The sequence below is a fragment of the Electrophorus electricus genome, chromosome 19 (assembly GCF_041902795.1).
Source record: "Electrophorus electricus isolate QZ-2024a chromosome 19, ASM4190279v1, whole genome shotgun sequence".
Classification (NCBI taxonomy): domain Eukaryota; kingdom Metazoa; phylum Chordata; class Actinopteri; order Gymnotiformes; family Gymnotidae; genus Electrophorus; species Electrophorus electricus.
Window position 1 is genome coordinate 11,659,664 of NC_137515.1, and position 19,999 is coordinate 11,679,662.

General features: G+C 43.6%; 1 protein-coding gene across 4 annotated transcripts in view; it reads right to left on the reverse strand.

The window, feature by feature from the left end:
- cntfr (ciliary neurotrophic factor receptor) overlaps nucleotides 1-19,999 on the reverse strand; it is a 105,996-nt gene that overhangs the window by 57,987 nt on the left and 28,010 nt on the right. Inside the window, exons 1-3 of one of the 4 annotated variants that reach the window (XM_081702535.1) lie at nucleotides 13,273-13,511; nucleotides 7,213-7,294; nucleotides 6,987-7,008 (exon numbers count right to left, since the gene is read on the reverse strand). In XM_081702535.1, coding sequence (XP_081558661.1) covers nucleotides 6,987-7,008; nucleotides 7,213-7,236 — 46 coding nt within the window. In that variant the 5' untranslated portion in view covers nucleotides 7,237-7,294; nucleotides 13,273-13,511. Of the gene's footprint in view, nucleotides 1-6,986; nucleotides 7,009-7,212; nucleotides 7,295-13,272; nucleotides 13,512-19,999 lie in introns of those variants that run through there. The other 3 variants (XM_081702534.1, XM_027010376.3, XM_027010375.3) reach the window with 3 other exon arrangements.

Here is a 19,999-nt window from a genome sequence, read left to right on the forward strand (position 1 = left end):
CCCACGAAGCTGTGCATGTGTGCATGAGTATATGCATACTGTGCAAGCAAGAGTATAAGAGTATAATAGCAGAAGACCAGAGCAGGTCTGCTGAGAGGAAGCAGCACGTTTCATTTAAGCCTTGGATACATCCCATTAGGCCCCTTGCCTTGGCCTGCTATGTATTAATTAGGTATTTCTTGCAAGGCTAAATGCAAAAATACATACTAGGTCTGTAGGAAGGTGCATCGCAGGAGAACACAGCCACAGCCACAGCCACACACACACACACACACACACACACACACACACACGCACACACACACACACACACAAATGCACACACATACATAAACATATGACAAATGTTTTAAGACTGACACTTTTTTTTTTACTTCTTATTGACAAATACATCCAGTTTAAGCAAAGGCTTAATATTTACAGTGTTGGCCATTCCTTTTTAAGACTTCTGCAATTTGCTTTGGCATGCTGAATATCAGTTTCTGGGCAAAATTTTGACTGATGGCAATCCATTCTTGCCTGGTCAGTGCTTGGAGTTGATCACAATTTCTGTGTTTTTGTTTGTTTACCCTCTTTTTGAGGATTGACCACAGTTTCTCAAAGGGATTGAGATCTGGGGAGTTTCCTGCCCATGGACCCAAAATTTCAATGTTTTGTTCACCAAGCCACTTAGTTATAATTTTTTTTCTTGTGACAAAGTACTCCATCATGCTGGAAAAAGCATTGTTCATCACCAAATTGCTCCTGGATTGTTGGGAGAAGTTGCTCTTTTTGGATCTTTTGATACCATTTCTTATTCATGACATTGTTCTTTGAGCAAAAATTTGAGCAAACCCATTCCCTTGGATGAGAAGCATCCCCACTGATGAATGGTCTCAAGATGCCTCACTGTTGGCATGACACAGGCCTCAGGTAGAGCTCACTTTTTCTTCTCCAGACAATCATTTGTCCAGATGTCCCAAGCAGTCTGAAGGGGGCTGCATCAGAGAAAATAACTTTTAACTCCAGTCCTCTGCAGTCCAATCACTATACTTCCTGCAGAATGTCAGTCTGTCCTTTATGTTTTTCTTGTTGAGAAGTGGCTTCTTTGCTGCCCTTATTGACACCAAGCCATCTTCCAAAAGCCTGCACCTCACTGTGCGTGCAGACGCACTCACACCTGCCTTCTGCCATTCCTGAGCAAGCTCTCATCCAAGGGAGTGAGTTTGTCTTAAAACTTTTGGCCACAACTGTACAACTGTGTGTTTTTACACAAAATGATCAAGGAGAATCAGTTTATTAACTTTCCAGCACATCTCTTTGACCCCCACCCCCTAAACACACACACACACACACACACACACACACACACACACACGACTCAATGTGAAAACAATAAACAGCTGCCCACACTCCATTCCACAAACAGTCAGGCCAAGGCCAGATTCAGTCTATATTTACTAACAAGCAAGAGAGAGACAGAGGGGGGTACTGCATGTGTGTGTGTGTGTGTGTGTCTGTGTGTGCCTGCATGCATGTGTGTGTGTGTGTGTGTGTGTGTGTGTGTAACCATCCTGTGTGTGTGTGCATTTGTGCATATGCGATCAAACAGATATCTGAGGCTGTCTGGACACTGTGAAGTTGCCCGGGGCGATACACTTAAGTGTTGATATAAAGCTTGGTTAAGCCAAGACTGCAAAAGACTTTCGCAGGGTAGAGTGATGCAGGCCGCGATGCAGAGTCACTCGAGGCAGATGGCTGTCAGCCGCTGCCAAGAGTCCCGTGCCCACTCCATCAGTCCAAAGTACATTCAAATTCATCCCTACAACTGAAGGCCGTATCTGGTAACGGTTGTATGCCATGCCCTGCAGTAGCCTGGATGCCTTGGCTGGCCGAATGCAAAATTCATTCTGAACATAAAGTGTTCTGACACTAGTTTATCATCATCACTGCAAGACTTTGAAGTATGATGGATTTCAAGGTTCACTTGATGTTTTAGTGATGTATCCTATAGTTGAGCACAACAAATGCTTCATATGTACAAAAGCACAATGGATGTTCTGTCAGTGCACCTATCATTTAAAATTCAGGTGCTCATGATTACAGGTCATGCCTGTAACCTAACAAATATGACTGTTGTCAGTAATGTCCACCCTTGGCTAAGATATACAGAGCTCATTAAAACATGCAGAGGGGGGGCTTCTACACATACTCCACAGGTTCAGAAAAATTCTGCAAACCACCTCATTAAACTATACAAAGCTGATTTTTGATCTCACTGCTATGGCTTAAGGGAGGAGTAACCTTGTCATACAGAACAATATCAAAAACATGACCATGAAAAATTCATCATCTTACAGTGATTAAATCCCATGATTAAACTACATATTCCCAGGATCTTTTATGAAACAAGTCATAATCCAGTCGCAGATCACAATTCATTCCATCAATTCCATTCATTCTATTACTAAGTAACCAACTTAGTGCTTAGTTCTAGATACACAAATATGCTTTCACATATGACCCCTGATTTTCTTGCTAAACTGTGCCACTGCAGGATTGCCGTTTCATCAGCTGTCCTCACACTGCAAATCATGTATGAACAAAGTCAAAAACTCATCCAACAGAGTGCACCCAAGATTACAGCTGCCCTGCCAGTTAAATGACTTTGTAGATGTACTAATATAATTCAACTGTGGTGCATTGTGTAACTGTTAAGATGATCCCAGAGCGCACACAAGCTGACATCAGAGGCTGTGCTGACCTCTAGGAGTAAACATTGCCTTGCCTGTTTGGGGCTCACTTGGCCATGTCATTTGGCCAATTGGCAGGAAGAAGAAACAGATATATTTCACAGTAAAGCTTTTGTGAAGGACTCATCTTGTCATTCAATTTATTAGACCTCATGCAGGCTCACAGGAAGATTCAGAGCAGATGGATCCTTTAAAAGAGCAACATCATGTTGCACACAGCTCAACACAATAACATCTATCAGTGCTGCAGCCCAGGGACCACTGTCCTCCCTTCTCTAGAGAATCCACAGTGGAGACAGCAAGATCAGAATCATGGCGCGAGAGGACCCATGATTTGTAAAATGAGGCTCCAGAGGTCCATTTGTGGTGCGATGCTATCTGAGAGACAGAGGAAGCAGGAGCCACACTTCCAATTAAGAAACAATCACATTTTCGGACAATAAAGGGACTTGGGCCGTTTTTCTTCAACCAACCTCCATCCACCAATACTCCACCACCACAAGCACAAGCACGACAAGCATCATGTCTCATTGTCCACCACTCAGTAAACACCAGGAAGAAGCATTTGAACATCTGATATTAACTCATTTGCTCTGATGAGTTAGCACCAATCAAAAAATCTGGGAGTACACACATCCTAAACTCTCTCTGTGTCAATAAACATTTAAACAAATGAAAGCAAAATATGTTCAGTAATATAAAAAAAGAAAGGTTTGCGATGCTGAGCTGTTGCTGTAGAGAACATTTGTAATGTTAATTCCCACCAAAGAAAACATTGTTATCGATGTGCATGAGGCTGAATGATTTATGTGCTGTTTGTGATTCGTTTATTTGCCAACAGACGGAAACGGTCTTACATTGGTTGGGTGAGGAGGGTCTCAAGGCACATTCTATTGTAGTTTGTTACAGAATGTAATAAGTGCTTGGTGTGAATCTCTAAAGTGGCACTGGAGCAGCTTCAGAGAGTTAGGGAAGATTATTTGTGTGCGTTTGCGCCTCGTAGGAGCCTGCTGACAGAAACATAATTTCATGTGTATGATTCATTTCATGGTGTTTTTTTTTGTTTTTTATGCCGGCCAGGGCTGTGAACCTGTCGGGTAGAATGCCCACCCACCCTTTTTCTCCCCCTTCCCTCTGTCTCTCCTCCTTCTGATGAGAGCTCTAAAGATATATGACAGCTCACTCCTGCTCTCTTTCGCACTGCCATGGCAGGAGGAGTGTGGCAGGTGACAGCTCCCCTCAGCATCCATGTTTGGGACGATGTGTTAGAACGCCCGGGCTAGGAAGCCATACACTCAGCCACACCTCAAGCTCACAGCTTGCCCCATTGTGGAAAAATTCACACCCACAGCCCATCTCAGACACTGGTCCTATTTTTGGGAAGATGTGATAAAGCTCTTGCTTTAAAACAGCTGAGAGGTGTCTGGGTAACAATATAGGTTAGTTCAGCACCGATGCCAAACAACAGCCCTAATTTGAATATTGAGACATGCCCAGTCCTGCATTCCATCTTTGCAATCCAAAAAGCCAACGTGAGGTGCGTGTCGTCATCATGGCCATGAAGAGTCAATCCATACTGCTCTACCAAATCCACACTTGACAAGGGTAGTGGAGCACTTTTCAACAGGGTAGCGGAGAATCAAGGACCTTATAGGCTTTGGGTGCCAAAATAAACAGTGGATTAAGAGCAGTACCATTGCCACACTCTGCAGAACGGCTGGTGGGTGGAACAGACAATGCCCAGATACATTCTGTCTCATTTGCACTTAGGAGCTCATGAATAATTAAAATGTCAGTGATGGGCTTGTCTGGACTTCTAGCTCAATGATTGATGGAATGAAAAGAGGCTTTGTCTGCTTGTTCCTGATGGAGGGGAGGGAGGGGGAGGGTGGTGATATTCTTGGCAAAAAAAGATAGGATTAGCACTGAATTAGCATGGAGACTTTGAAATGTGCCATCCTATTTTATTCCTTAATTTCAGCTAATTCTGTACCAAATCCAATGCTCTTAAAATAACATTTATTAAATTTCTGTCCTATGAATTCTAATAGTGCTTAATTAGAAAAAGGGGATCTTTTCAAATGTGAGTGAATGACTATGAGGAACATTAGGGTAATTACTCCCCAGACTGGCTAGTAAACAAGAATTTTAGCCAAATATATCACATATGGCAATGCAAAGAACGTGCTTGGTGTAATATGTTGTGGAGTGCACATAAGTCAGATTGTGTAACGCAAGGCTCAGTAATTGTCATTTCCAAAGTGGACTTTTTACTATCTATTAGGTTTTGTGAAGGACTCCATCTTCACATGTGCATTTATACAAGCATCATTTAACTGAGGTCATCATCTAAACTGATTGAACATTAGTAATATGTCTCTCTAGTGAAATTAATACATTTACTCATTGTCCCATGAGCAGGGGCCCAGCTAGCAACTATCTTGCAGCATACATCAGCCCCAGCCAAACGTCCCATTATGTCGCATCAACACAAATCTAATTGTCTACACAATCACACACTCACATGAGAGCAATCGCTCCACACACTCGAAACAGAGTGATGAACACTTTGATGCTTCATCACCAGATGAATAGAACTAGACAGCTGCTGTAAGCATTCAAGCCTCTAATGAACAAACACGGATTGTCACTTGTGTCTAGGTCTCCATGCTTACAAGTCTGAGAAAGTGAGACAGAGAGCAAACGATGTGTGTATGCATCACTTGCTTTATTTACCTTTTTAGCAAACTGATGAGTAGTGCTGAAAGTTTAATGACGATGTTCTGTGCTCTAGAAGCATGCACAAAATGACTCAGCCAGAAATATTTTTCATTCATTTACAGCTGGGTTTTTCATGCTGTGTCCAACTGGAATTGTATTTGACATTATTTATTTATATATACCTTCCTCAAGTATGCTAGCGTAATACCTCAGCTAGGCGGCTGAGAAACGTTCAAAATATTGTATATTTTGTGTGTGTGGGGGGGTGGGTGGCAGTAAAGAAAGCTTGTTAACTGCCATGTGGAGTTAAAATCAAGCTGAGAGCCCCACATTAGTGCATGAAGGAAGATGAGGGATGCTGACGATGTCATGACAAAGTGATTGGGTCATCAAACAGTGACATCACCACTCCAGTCAAGCTGCCGTGGAAACCCAGAGCTTTGGCAAGGCACAGTGGTGATGTAATTAGAACCGCAGGAGATTATGACCTGTTCTTTTAGCAGGAAGAGAGCCCAAGGCTCATGACAAGCTGAGTGTATTGAGCAGTTCTAAGCAAAATGATTGCCTGGGAACATTTAAGCTGCCCTAATTGATTTATTTGTGTATCTAGAACTAATTAGTCCAGGACATGCAAATAAATGAAGATAGAGGCAACAGAAATCAATTTCCTTAACACTGGGACAAGTATCTCCAGTTCTGTTAGGAAATATCTCATATGAAACACAACTAGTTATAACAGGGTTTTTGGTAGACACTCACATTTATGTCTTAATTAATCTTTTTATAATTAATTTTTATCATTCTGTAACTTTATAAGATAAGAGACAAATTAAAATGCTTGTGCTGTTCTGATAAATAAAATAGTAATTGCTTAGGTACTGTTATATGGATTTTCATCACCATATTATGTGTATGTCCAAGCTCTGCTCTTCTACTTCCATAGATCATTTATTCAATTTGAAGTGTCATCAGTTCTCCACGAAAAAGCAACTCACTGGTTTTTCATGCAATCATGTGAGATGCTGTCACAGACAACATGATCTTTTTCTCTCTCTCTCTCTCTCTCTCTCTCTCTCTCTTACACACACACACACACACACACACACACACACGCGCACACACACACACACACACACACACACACACACACACACACAGAGGAAGAGGGAGAGGGAGACAGAGTCTAGTGTTACTGTTTTCATGGGGCATTTCCACTGACATGTAAATAACATAATTTCTACACCTAAACCTAACCTTAACCTTAACCTCAATAACCAAAAGATCTGTTATTTTTCTAATAAAAGCTACATTTAGGTATCTAAAATCCATATGGGGACCATTGAATTGCCCCTAAAACCTCAGAATGTTCATGTTTTCTCACTATCGTGGGTATACTTCACTATATAGCACCCCCTCACCCCCATCATGAACTTGGTGCACATTGGTCTGGTGCACTAAGTTTAAACCTTTGATTGGCTATCTCTCTACAACCCATATACACTCTGCCCTACAGTTAGATAATATCAGACTGACCATAGCTCACACTGTAACACCTCTGTTTTTGCCAGAAGAATGCAGCGAGAGGGGCATAGTGGAAGAAAGGGAGAAATAGAGAGAGAAAGAACACAAAGAGTCATGGTAAAAGAGAGGACATGACATCAGAGCAAAAAGCAAAACAGTGTTACTGCCTTGAGCAGGAGGAAGTAAGTGCGAGAAGTAGTATGTGTCGAGTGGAAGTAGAGTGGGGGGTGGGGCTTACCTTGCTGGCTGCGTCGCTGGGCATACACCACTACCACAGCTGCAAGCACCACACAGCAAAACGACGTCACAATGTTGGCCATCTGCAGACACACACACAGAGGGGCAATGGTAAGTTTCCGGCCAGCTCAGAGAAAAACACAGCAGCAATGATGCCAAATGAACAGGAGTTTCCTCTCTCCGTCCTGCTCTCTCTCTTCATCTCATGCTCTCCTCCTTGCACTGTGTGTGAGAGTCTCCTCGTCCCCCGCCCTCCTCTGTTCTTCCTCCTTTCCTTTCTCTCTGTTTCTCCCTTCTTCTCCCCTTTTCCCTTATCTATCTATCTATCTATCTATCTATCTATCTATCTATCTATCTATCTATCTATCTATCTATCTATCTATCTATCTATCTATCTATCTATCTATCTATCTATCTATCTATCTATCTATCTATCTATCTATCTATCATCTTACAGCAGCTGATCTGGAGAATCAGTGGCTGCTGGGAGCACTGACTCCATACACACTCAAATGCACTCGTGCACGCACACACACGCAAACACGTGGCTTTAAAGGGCCAACAGAGACAAAAAGTGACCTGCCATTAGCCTCCTCTTCTCTGGCCTTAGGGTACAGAGACAGAGAGACAGGCAGCCAGACAGACCGCAACAGTGAAGGCCGTAGACAATGCCAGCCTCTGTGCATGGATACTTCTGGGCAGTACTACAGACAAGAGGTCCATTCCTGCTCAGACAGCTTCACTTCCTCCAAATCCTGAAGCCCCTCTCACAATGCCCCTGACTCTCTCTGTCTCCCTCTCCCTATTTCTCCCTTTTACTCTGTCTATCTTTTGCTACTTTCTTCCCATATAGTTCCATGCCCCTCCCCATCGCCTTACTGTAGATCTGTTCCTTGCAAGCATTTGAAGCCCAGACCAAAAACAACCCTTCCCAGAGACCCTATATCAATTCATCTCCCTGATTATCTCCAGCATCTCAGACATTAAAAGGATCCTACAGTTAAAACAACACACAGATGAACCTTTTCTGTTCATAAGCAGACATATAATGCAATATATGAGGCAAGAAAAACGTTTTTCCCCAGTTAAAAAACACAAAGTAAGCCATGGGAGGGAATGTAAGCAGAAGACTAATATACTTTTTGCACTGGTTTAATTGTCTCCCTTGAACCCAGTGGTAGTTATTCATTAAACAGGAAATTATAATGCAGTAATGCATTAAAGTCTAACATGCTGAGGGTATTTGAGTAGGAATCTTATCACAACATTGGCTCGCTAATTTCAAAGAGCCTTTCACTTCACATGTTTTTTTTTTTTTCTTTTTGCGAAAAAGAAAAAAACTCTTTTGGCTTAGAATTGAAAAAAAAGTGAGTGTGACAAACATAATATTTGTCTGGTGCTTTTATGTGTCCACACAGTTAATATGGAGGATGTTTAGCTTTTGGTCAGCAACTTATCAGACCTGAATTTGTGTCTGCTTGTGCTCAATTTATGTGTTTGTCTTTTAGCACCAAGCTGGATTCAGCCCTGATTTATCATTCCGTATTCATTAAACACATGGTGTACATATAGTCTTCGTCTATAGACTTATTTAGTTTGAAATATGGTATATTAAAATAGATGAAATGTCATATCTCTGTAATCTTTTTTAAGGTCGATATAAGTAAGTTTGTCAGTGGTATTTCTTTATACTTGTGTAAGATGATAAAATACATTTTTATAGTTTGTCTCTGGTGCTCTGGTAGAGATTGGTATGACTGACCAATCTCAAAATAGCCTATTTTTAAGGATTAAAAACACTACATGCGGCTTTCCTTGATATTTTCAATTTACCACCATAGCTCACATTCTCTTTATGTTGTCCAGAAAGTTTCAAGCCTATCATTTTGCAAAGTACGTAAGGATAGCCATTGATTGACACTTCGTGCCCATTCCTGCTTGGCAGACAAGAGATGCACTGACAGCAGTGACATTCAAATTGCACCCCGTCACTGCTTTAGAATTCCATCCCTTCTCCTCGTCTGTAAGTAGCATTTAGCCTATTAAACTCTAGAACAATAAGTTTGATATCTGACAGCTTGGAATCTGTTTTTCCTAATGACACCCTATGGCAATGTGGAAGTTATAATAATATCAGCCAATTGAGAACCATTTCTCTCCCCTTTATCTACTTCCATATTTATTTATTCATTTTTTATTTATGGCTTCAGTGTTGAATATGCGTTTCACTCTGTGGTTAATTAAAATATATAATTCATTGGAGCTGTGGAATGAATTTCTCTCTCTCTTCTCAGGTTCTTTGTGATGTCCTGTACAATTTGCATTTAAATTGGAAATTCAAGGAGGAATCTTGCCAAGAGAGGGTATGAAGTATCACAAAAAAGAATCCCACCTCGATCAGGACCCATCATGCCACTGATGGACACACCTGCAGAAATCCTAAAAGCCTCACTTACTCCCCCCCCCACTTTTCCTTAAGAGTGTTTCAAAATGTGCTAAAGCATTATCCATTATGAATCCATCTGCTTTAAAGGATATGAAGTTTAAGGTTTAATGTGCATGGCCTAATAGCAGTCATGTATTAAGGGTGGGGTGCAGTGGGAGGGTATGGTAGTGGACCTGTTGTTTAGTCTCACAGCTGAGTAGAGGCCACCTCCTGCCACGGGTTACAAGGCAAAAGCTTTGATTAGGAATTCTTCTGAAGAGTTTCCTCAGCAATCCCACCTGAGGTGCTATAAAATACACAGCTTAAACTGGAACTTCATGTGACTTTAAAAACAGCCCTTCTGAGTCCCCTGGGGGTTTGAAATGAGTCAATTAATGTGACACTCTATGACACAATGCTATCACCAAGCCACAGTTATTCATCTTTCTTGTTGTAAATCAGCATATACGAATAAATGATTCAAAGTAAAATACTGGAGGCCTTATGAACAAAGCTCTTGATAATTGCATTGAGGAACAAGACCACGATAAGTGTTTGTGTCCTCAGCCTAAAAATCTTCTTACATAATTAGGTTTTATGTGAGCAGAAAACAGAGATCCAAAGCTATAATTTTAATCAATTTTCAGCCAAAGCTCAAATTGTCCACAACACACACCCCCGAAACCCCCCCCCCCCCACACACACACACACATACACGTGCGTATGCACGCATGCACAGAAGCCCATCTCCTGTAATTAAAGTTTGCTTCCTGGACTCCTCCTGACACTAATTCTCCCCATCATTCGCATCCTATCAGCGATGTCTCAGATTAGCAGCAGAGTGACAAAGGCACACTGTGAAGTGGCCCTATATGCAGTGCATTCAAACAGACAGCCTGAGTGCTGTCAAGACCTGCCTGCCATGCAACCACTGTGGTCAAACTACTCAGCACAGGTCTGCGGGAGAACAAAGAGCTCCAATCAATGAAGCAGTAGTTCTCTGACTCCAGGGGTCTCTTTCAACACCTGTCTGTGGCACGCGTGTGTATGTCACTGTGCTCTTTCACATGTGAGCCTGTGGGTACGTGAGCATGCATGCGTGGCTGCTTTGAGCTCTGCTGGGAAAGGGGGAGGTTTCCAGCCATCTGGATTCTGTAGGCAGGAGTGGACCTGTTCCACACCCTAGCCAAACATGGGTCATGTCTCCAGAGCTGACCTCTCGACCTTCCTGAGTGTATCAAACCAAAGCAAACAGAGCAAGTCTGCAGGCGGTCCAGGCCCCTTTAGTACAGATATGCTCTGTTCCCCTAAAGCATGCTGGGAACAGGACCAGAGAAAGTCTCCTGGCCTTGTCTAGCCCATGCCTCTAGTTTAGGTTTAATGCCATCAATGCAACCAGTTCCAGGAGCACACAGAGCCAACTTAACCAGAAACAATCAAGCATGAGCTGTCAGTTAATACCTCTTTTATTTCTTTCCTATTCACTTCCCTGTAATCAATTAGCCTAAGCTTTAAAACAGGATTTAGTAACTCTGCACAGACCCTTTTGATAAATATGTAAAACACTTTGTGACTAAAACACTATCAACTGTACATTGATATGAGTAATGGATATTCTTGCAGCAATAAAGGGCACAGTAATTATTTTAAGGAAAACAATTTAGAGCCCTTCAACAGATGAATTAGCTGATGACTGACCCATCACCTACATGTCAATTCCATCTTAACCGGCTCATCTAACTCATCTATTTGGCCAACTCATGTAACCTATCAACCTCCCATAATGAGCCTCATTTACCCCATTGAACCTGTTGAATGCGGGTGGCCTGTGAGTCGCCCCCCAGCCCCTCATGTTTATCCACACTCTGCAGCCTCTCTAAATGAGTTACTGAGGGGGCATCTGTCCAGCCACGAACCACAATCTGTAAAGGAGCTCAGGGCTCACAGTTCAGAGTCACATCTATTTACTCAGTCTGCACAAGGCCCTTAAAATACAGCCTCTATTAACGGGTTCTTGAATTCTCCAAGGGCGGGATCCTGCCTGGCTACCCTGCATGCTGAAAGACCAGTCCAGCCTGTCCCAACATTACTGGAAGGCTAAATAAGCATGCATCCCACAGCAAGATGCACACAGGATGCTTTTTGCCCTCTATAAGCAGCCTATGTGGGTGGATATGCATGTGTGTGTGTGTGTGTGTGTGCGTGTGCGTGTGCGTGTGTGTGTGTGTGTGTGTGTGTGTGTGTGTGTGTGTGTGTGTGTGTGTGTGTGTAATCACAGTGGTGTTTACATTCATTCACTATAATAAAATGACTGTGAAGTTGAAAATAGCAATGTAAATGCAAGAGTTTTTTGGGTCAGGGAGGCAGTGAATCAAGCTGTCTGTTGATAAACAGAATGCAGACCGGACAGTCTGCCTGTACCACTGGACCCAAGCCCAGATTTATGCATCCACTGCGCAACTGGGAGAAATATAGTTCCAAACGGCATGGTGGATATGCCAGTGTTGTCTAATGTTGATGAATTCTGTCCTTCTGTTGGAATGCCCATATGATCACACACTGGGGGGGCACACCCAATCGGGAGTGGAGGGATGTTTGATCAGGTTGCTGGGAGGAACACGTGGAGGGCAACAGTGCTTATGATTGTTAGGGTCCTCTTCAATGTGTCTGCACCTCAATGCTGGTAGACCTCCTCACCCTCAGCAGACACAGGGAGGAATCGTGGGAGGCAGTCCCTCTGATCTATGACTTAATAAAATATAATTATCTATTTCTTCATCAGCTCCGTATCCCTGGGTGGACATCTGCCATGAGGAACTGGATCTAGGACTGCCTAATTTCTCTCTCTCTCTCTCTCTCTCTCTCTCTCTCTCTCTCTCTCTCTCTCTCTCTTCATCTCCTGCTCTGTATCTCTCTCTCCCTCCCCCTTCTCTCTATGTCTCTTCCTCTCTCTCTCTGGTTTCAGACTTGACAACAGTTCGTTCGGTTTTCAGATGCTTCTCCAAACACATAGATCCACTGCCGTCTCACTGTTTCCACGGGTGGGTGGAGCTATGCCAACAGCCCTCCCTAATGTACCATCATATTGTTGTGATTGTCCACTTGCTAAACCATATCAACGAAATGGCCATGACCTACAGGAGGGGTGAGACTTGTTTACGAGTGTGTTTGTCTGTAGGGCATCATCTATAAATACAGCTAAGCATGAAAGCATGGGTAACAGCTGGGTGGTTGTGCCCGGCGGTGGACTGGGCTGAGCTCCAGAAGCGTGGCTCCTGAACACGGCCAGACTTCGTGCCCTGTGACATGCGCACTAAATATGTCTGTGGCTGCAAACTCTGCAGGAAGACAACAGCTGTTGTTTTGATGAACCAATGAGCATGGACCTATAAATCACAGGCAGTGCGGAAGCAGCATGGTGCATGAGCAAAATTCAAAACAAAACAAAAAAGAAAACAAAAATCTAACCAAACAAAGCGTATTGCAAATTTGTATAGAATTACAGAGAACAGTAGAACTAAGATAGAATAATGGAAGGAGAGTGGCAGATAGATAGACACACAGACAGACAGAAAGAATAAAAGAGCAGCCCTGCCCTGAAAGTTAAAATGTGCACATGTAAAGAAATTCTCTCACCTCGGAGGATTCCCTGATGCAGAGCAATGCTGACACTTAACTCGCAGACTTCTTTCTGTGTATGTTTCTGGGTGCTGTCTCCAGTACAGCCTGTGTGAGTGTACACCTTTACCCTTCCCACAACTGGCTCCTCTCACCTCCACTGCCTGTAATCAGGGATCGTCCACGAGACCCCCACTGGTGAACAACCTAAGTCTGAGCTCACAGCCTACATTCCTTCTTATGCCTTTCCCTGTACCATGCGTACTGACAGCCAGTGTGTGAGTGTGTGTCCACTGAATTTCATCTCTGTGCATGGGCAAGTTTACATGAGTATCTCAACTGGTGTGTGCTGCTTGGCGGGTGACTAACTGGAAAGGTCCAGTTAGCTTACAGTCCACCTGGCGGTGGGTGGAGGAGAGACCCAGGGGTGGTGTTGGCAGCAGAGACGGGCCTGGGTGAGCATGTGCCTTGGTCACAGGGCTGACAGAGTTGTTAAGGCTCTATTCCCAGTTGCCCGCTCCTTTCATTGCACATTAGCAGTGCAATCCATTACAGGCAGGCCACGTTCATGGCTTCCTCCTCGCAAGCTCCCGGACTACACACAGGGGGGAAATATTCCATCAGCACAGGCAGTCATGCTCTCTCTCTGCCTCTAAAGAGATGGCTAAAACTCTGAGAAAAAGCAACAGGAGATAACAGGACAGTATAGACAGCAATACCAAAGAACCTTCTAGACACAGAGCATGCTGAGTTACAGAAAGAGTGTGACACCTGTTGATATTTCTACTTCTGCTCAATGTTCAGATGCTATGTTAACAAATGTACCATGAAGCAATGTTGATGTTGGAGTTAGATTTATGATTACAAGAATAACTTTTCTATGAAAATATGGCTTTTGCTTAATTAAATGGGTCATTATTAAAGTTACACATCGTCATCAACACAAGCCGAGAAGCGTGGAGCAAATGAAGCCATGCGTATGCACCTTTTCTGCCAATCAGGATCCTAAGGAACTAGCTCCCTCCCACCCATCAAGCAATGCTACTTTTCACAGGAGCCTCTCCAAGTTCAATTTCAGATTTCATTTGGCAGAACCGCGGGATAAGCAGCGGTGTCCCGAGGCCCAGCGGATCAGTGCGATCACCAGTGCGGGGCTAGAAATCGTCAAGTCTGCACCCCTCTCCCTGACAGAGCTCATCGATTTGTGCTGCCGGCGGGTGAGAGGGACAGCAAGTGAGAGAAAGAGTGAGAGACAGAGAGAAGAGAGAAAGCTATGAGAGAGAGAAAGTTCCAAGAACGAGAGAGAGGGAGAGAGAGAGGGGAGAGGATGAGACAGTTTTCTGTGAAGTGGAACCTCGGAGCAGGACACCTGGGCAAACAGTGCTGAGATTATCAATGGCTGGTCTTAGGTGCTATGCTCCAGCAAAAGCCGCATGCTAGAGAGAAGCACAAGGCTGGCCTGCTGTGGCTAATGCCTGGAGCACGGCAACAGAATGCACTGAAGAGAGTGAAACCCTGTTTTGATAAGGGAAAAGACAATTAAACAAAAAACTGAAAGCCTTGCAATAGAAGAACCAAGGACCATTGTCAGGGGGAACTCTGGAATCTGGCCTAGAAAAATGTAGTGTACTGAAGAGGCTGAACTGCACAACCCAAAAAGAGTTTAACAGAATTCAAGTGAAGCTCAAATAAAGGCAAAACCTTTTTTTTCATTCTGGAAAGCAGAAATGTATCTGGCTATCCAGCAATCCTCACTCCTCATTTCTCCCTGTATACAGAGCGCACTGGCGTACTACAGACCACTGAAGGCCTGTCCATATGGTAGCTGCACAGCCTAAGATTGCCCGCTCCAGAAAAAAGAAAGAAAAAGAAAAAAACCTTAGCCCTTAGCAGCACACAACAGTGCAATTGACAATTATATTTTGCACCAGCTGGAGAATGCCTGTCTCAAGAATGCCTTAGAATTAGATTATTGATTTGTTTATATCTTTTAGTCATTGCAAGTCAAGACAATGCCAGCTTTTTTCTCCATCTTATCTAGAAAGTCTAGACAGCTGGTAACCTCTAAGAGCAAGTGATAACAGTTCCATTTTCAGCTGCACCGAACTAAAAGTATGGTAATAGTGGAATTCCTTATTTGTAAGGTACTATTAACTTTCTCGTTTTCAATAATATTCTGCATTTTGATTGCACCGCGACAAAGCACCTAACATGTTTGCTGCCCTTCTTACGAATGCAACTCAGCAGAAAGTAAAAGCACTAATAGCATGCTAATAGGGACCGCTAATGGAGTTTATTTTCGGGCACTTCTTTTGTGTGTCTATCGACTTGGATCCAGCAGGGATAAGAGGGCATGCTATTCTTTACACCTCCTAGTCCCAATTGCCTTCAACTTGTAAGCTAATATATTTTGAGCTTCACTGATCTATTGATCCCCACTGCTACTCAAAAAAAAAAGTCTTTTTTAGCAGGAGGAAAATTAGATTAAAAAACCTTGGCCTTTCAAGGAGAAAGACTATATTAGCATTTTGATAGTTTGAAGGTTGGGATTAGGTAGAGATGTGGCAACGTGGTGTCCTGTTTAAAGATCGGGCTGTGTATTACTAGCAAGATTTTAATCAAGCATGCAGCGTGGAAGGGTTACAAGCCCACCATTTTGAAGTAATTTATCGGCAGGAGGGAAAAATCCCAAGTTGCAGTTATCTCGAGCACATCAACGAGAGAACTAAAGCCCATATCTCTGGTTATTGAAGATGCACAAAGAGGCGATCCTGGGTTGTTTATACCCCTCTTTCCACAACGCTCCTCCCAGCTGGACACGCGCATTCGACTGACTCCCCCCTCCCTTCTCGAACCTTTCATTGCGATGGTGTATAATAAACACTCTGCACGGCCATGTCTGCTGCCGCCACAGCGAGCAGCATCAGCGGCAAATGCATTAGTCGCTCTATCGGAGAGCGTATTGATCTCCTTCTGAACATGGTTTACAGCTACAAGAAAAAAGAAAAAAAGAGTCTGCAAAAGGCGGGATGCGGGAGTGGAGCATACATTTTATTACAAGGCCTGGCTCACAGCCAACGCTCCATAGCTACATTACATAATTACAAAATGGCTCTGAGGGAACGCCGTGACTGAAGGGAGTCCTAGATATCAGTTTATGAAATGGGCTGGAAATGTAAATAGGGGCAGACCATGGTACTTATTTTAAGCCACTTTTGGTTTATCACACAGAATCAAATGTGCCACGAACACTGAAGAATTGAATCACAGAATCACCAATTCGCTTCATAGCCTTACAGTTGAATGCAGTTTTTCATGGGCAGCTGTGCAGGATTGTTGTCTCATACTTTATGAAACCAGCTATGCATATTCCGTTAATCCTAGGCTAAATGTGTAAAGTAGGCCTACACATCCACCTAATGCAGTTGTGGTAAGTAGCAATTGAAACCACTTGGCTTGCTTGATATGCCAGAACAAACACACAAGCCTTTGTCCATATTGTTGAGGTGCACTCCACTGCAGAGTTACAGGCCAAGCCATAACATAGGTGCCATTCATACATCATCTTCATTTATTCTCCTTATTTGGTTTTCACTTGGCATTGGCATCAAAGCCAATGGAGGAAAAAAATCCCACCTTAGCTCCAATCACTCTCCTGAGTTTCAGGAGTACTTATACCCTTGACTACTAAAGCAAGCAAGCTGGTCGAAAGCAGAGTAATTGTAATTGTCAGGCTGAGGGAGTCCACGTTCTCATCAGGGACAGTGGAGGGGGGTTCCTCTAACCCACCCCAATCAAAACCTGGAACATGAGGCTCGCCTCCTCAGCTCCAGCAGAGATGGAGGCAGCAGCCAGGCGGAGGCAGCGGCAGAGCAGATGCGTGAGAGCCACGGATAGGCGCTCCCCACGGCGCTCTTCAAAGTGTCCCACCTCACTTACCGGAGGTTCACCCAACGTCTGCAGGCGAGCTGAGCCAGACTGATACAGCGCTGTTACCCATCCTCTGGTGGGCCTTTTGATCGAGGTTGAAATGGAGGGAAAATTACTGTGCATGATTTGAACAAAGAAAATCTGGAGATGGGTTTCCACCCCCCACTCACACCTCCTTGTTTCCGGTCTCGCTCTATATCGGGCAGACGTTGCTGTGAAAAAAGCATTACAGTCATGCAGTTCTTCTTTAATGAAAGCAGAGTTAATACTGGTGATTTCCTCAGATCCGGTCTTTCTTTCTCTCAGTTTGTGTAAGGTCCTTCTCTGGTAAGCTTGATTTGATGAAGTTGGAAGCATAAGTGGTAATGCTAGAATTTTTTGAGCTCTGATCTATAGAATCAGTCTGGCAGAGTCAGCTCCCCACAAAGGGAGGTGAAGTTGCTCCTGGATCGCTTCATTCTGTGTTGTAAGCACAACACAAGCACATCATAGTGAATAAGTTTAAAGCATCAATAAAGAAGTGTTCATTTAGAAAACAAATCCATGCACTTACACTTGTTAACAATGTAAAACAATCATTAAAAAGGGTAAGGATGTTATCATTCATCTGTAAAAAACGAGGGAAATGAGTCATTGCGTTTTGAAGTCATAACACTATTTCTGATTTAGGATTCTGCTGCATCCTAATAGATAAAGAGGATTTGTCACAATGACATGAATGACCATAAGGACAATTATAATACAGGTATGCACTATGCACAAGGTAATCAAACATCACACATACTGCCGATTAAATCAATTTGGAATAAGGTAATGAGATGCTGCATAATGAATAATTTAAATTAGATTTTAATCAACACAAGATTAATTTTCCCTTGTCCTATTTACAGACTGAAATTCTAAAACACTCAACTGAACATTTGCATGCTATTCATTAGCATTCAGGGGGAAAAAACGAAAGCCAGAAAAATCTTTTCAATCTGCAGCTTGCCAATACAACTATCACCCAGTTATTAACTTTGTTATGCTGTGCAGTAGTATCTGTGTCCTTGGTTGTTATTCTTTGAATAATATTTGATGAATGACAAGAGGAAAGGGAGAAATCCCCATCCGTGGGATCAGAGTGGATTAAAAGCTGGAACACTCAACCCCACACCCCCTTTACAATCGAGGCAGGCATGGAGAGGCGAGGCAGCAGATTTCATGGCAGCTTTTAAAGGATTAGGAGACGAGCCTGTGCCTTTTGCATCCCCCTGCCTCCAACATCTACCCCCACCTCACCCCCTGTCGTTCTGAGATCATCACCCAAGGCATTTTTCATTCTCCTGAGAAAAAAAATGCATAAGTACGCTCCCCTCAAGAGCTCTCCATTTTGTTGAGGAGAAAATGAGAAGAAAGAGGAATGGAGATGACTCGTGTTCAGTGTACTAAATTAATCTTCCCTAAGCTGAATATATGTCAGTCCAAGACTAGCAAATTTTGACGGTGAGTCTGGTGAAGAATTTTCTTCACTCAGATGGTTTAGTTAAACGTGTTACAACTGCAGATATGTCGGTGTAAATGATGCTCATGCGCAAAGGATTTGGTTTGTTTATAAGGAGTCTTTTGTTTAGTCATGTTGCAGGTTGATTTATTGGTCAGTGTTCTGGCACATCTAGTGATGATAAAATATTACAAACATGGCTCTGAGAGTGAACCGCTAAATCTAAATCATACACGCACACACACACTCACGCACATGCTCACATACAAGTCCTCTGGCTGACCATTACCCATGCTCTCTCCTTTAAACTGCTCTCTGGTAAAAATGCATATTGGCTCTTTGCTGCACTATTAAAGCCCTCTTTGAATCATGATTTAGTGCACAGGTAGCAGGGGAATTGGGGGGGCTTGGTTTAAACACAGACATATCTGAGAGCGGCCGCTGGCCATGTGACACCCCACAAGCACGTCCCATGCCATCAACAAAGACAGCAAGGGACGCTGCCAGCGCAGCACTCAGACCAGCCCTGCCCAAATCCGGTTTCAAGTTATCACAGATGAAAGGGAATCCTCCTTTAAATGGGAGCGAGATGGATCCTCTGGCTCGAAGGACCACTTGGGACCTGAGACAAGAGAGCAGCCCCAGGTTTTACAGCACCAGTGTTTTGCAAGTCATCTCGGGCCACTGTGTGGGACGGGGAAGAGCGGGTGGATCCCATAGGCAGGGCGGGTGGATCCCATAGGCAGGGTCAGCCTGCGAAGGCGGAGACGCCAGCAGAGGCACTGGGGGCCAAGCAGGTGGCAGTGCCGTGGCTGAGCTTGCCATTTCCAGCCCCGTGCCAAACACCACGGCAACAGCCCCAGAATTAAACAGATTTATGCAGCCGAGCACCGTGAGACGCAGCGGATTAAGGAGATGGAGGAGTTCCATTAATTTAAAAAAGCGAACCGCCTGCAAACCCCAGCCAGGTCTAGTGGTCTGGAACAGTAACAGTGAGGGATTAGCAGTGAGAAAGGCCTGGGAAGGAAGCTGTTTGGCCAAACTAATTAACGGAACTGCAAGCGAAAATAAAAGGCAGGGAGTGAGAGAAAGAGAGAGAGAGAGAGAGAGAGAGAGAGAGAGAGAGAGAGAGACAGACAGAGAGAGAGAGAGAGAGAGAGAGAGAGAGAGAGAGAGAGAGATTCAGTTGAGCAATGTGCCTTCGAGACAGCCAGGAACAGGCTGGAATTCAGAACCAAATGAAAAGTGAGGAGGACAAAAAGAGGAAGCGAACAGGCATGGTAAAATCATAGCCCTGAATATGAGCCTGGGAGAAGAAAGACAGACAGAGCA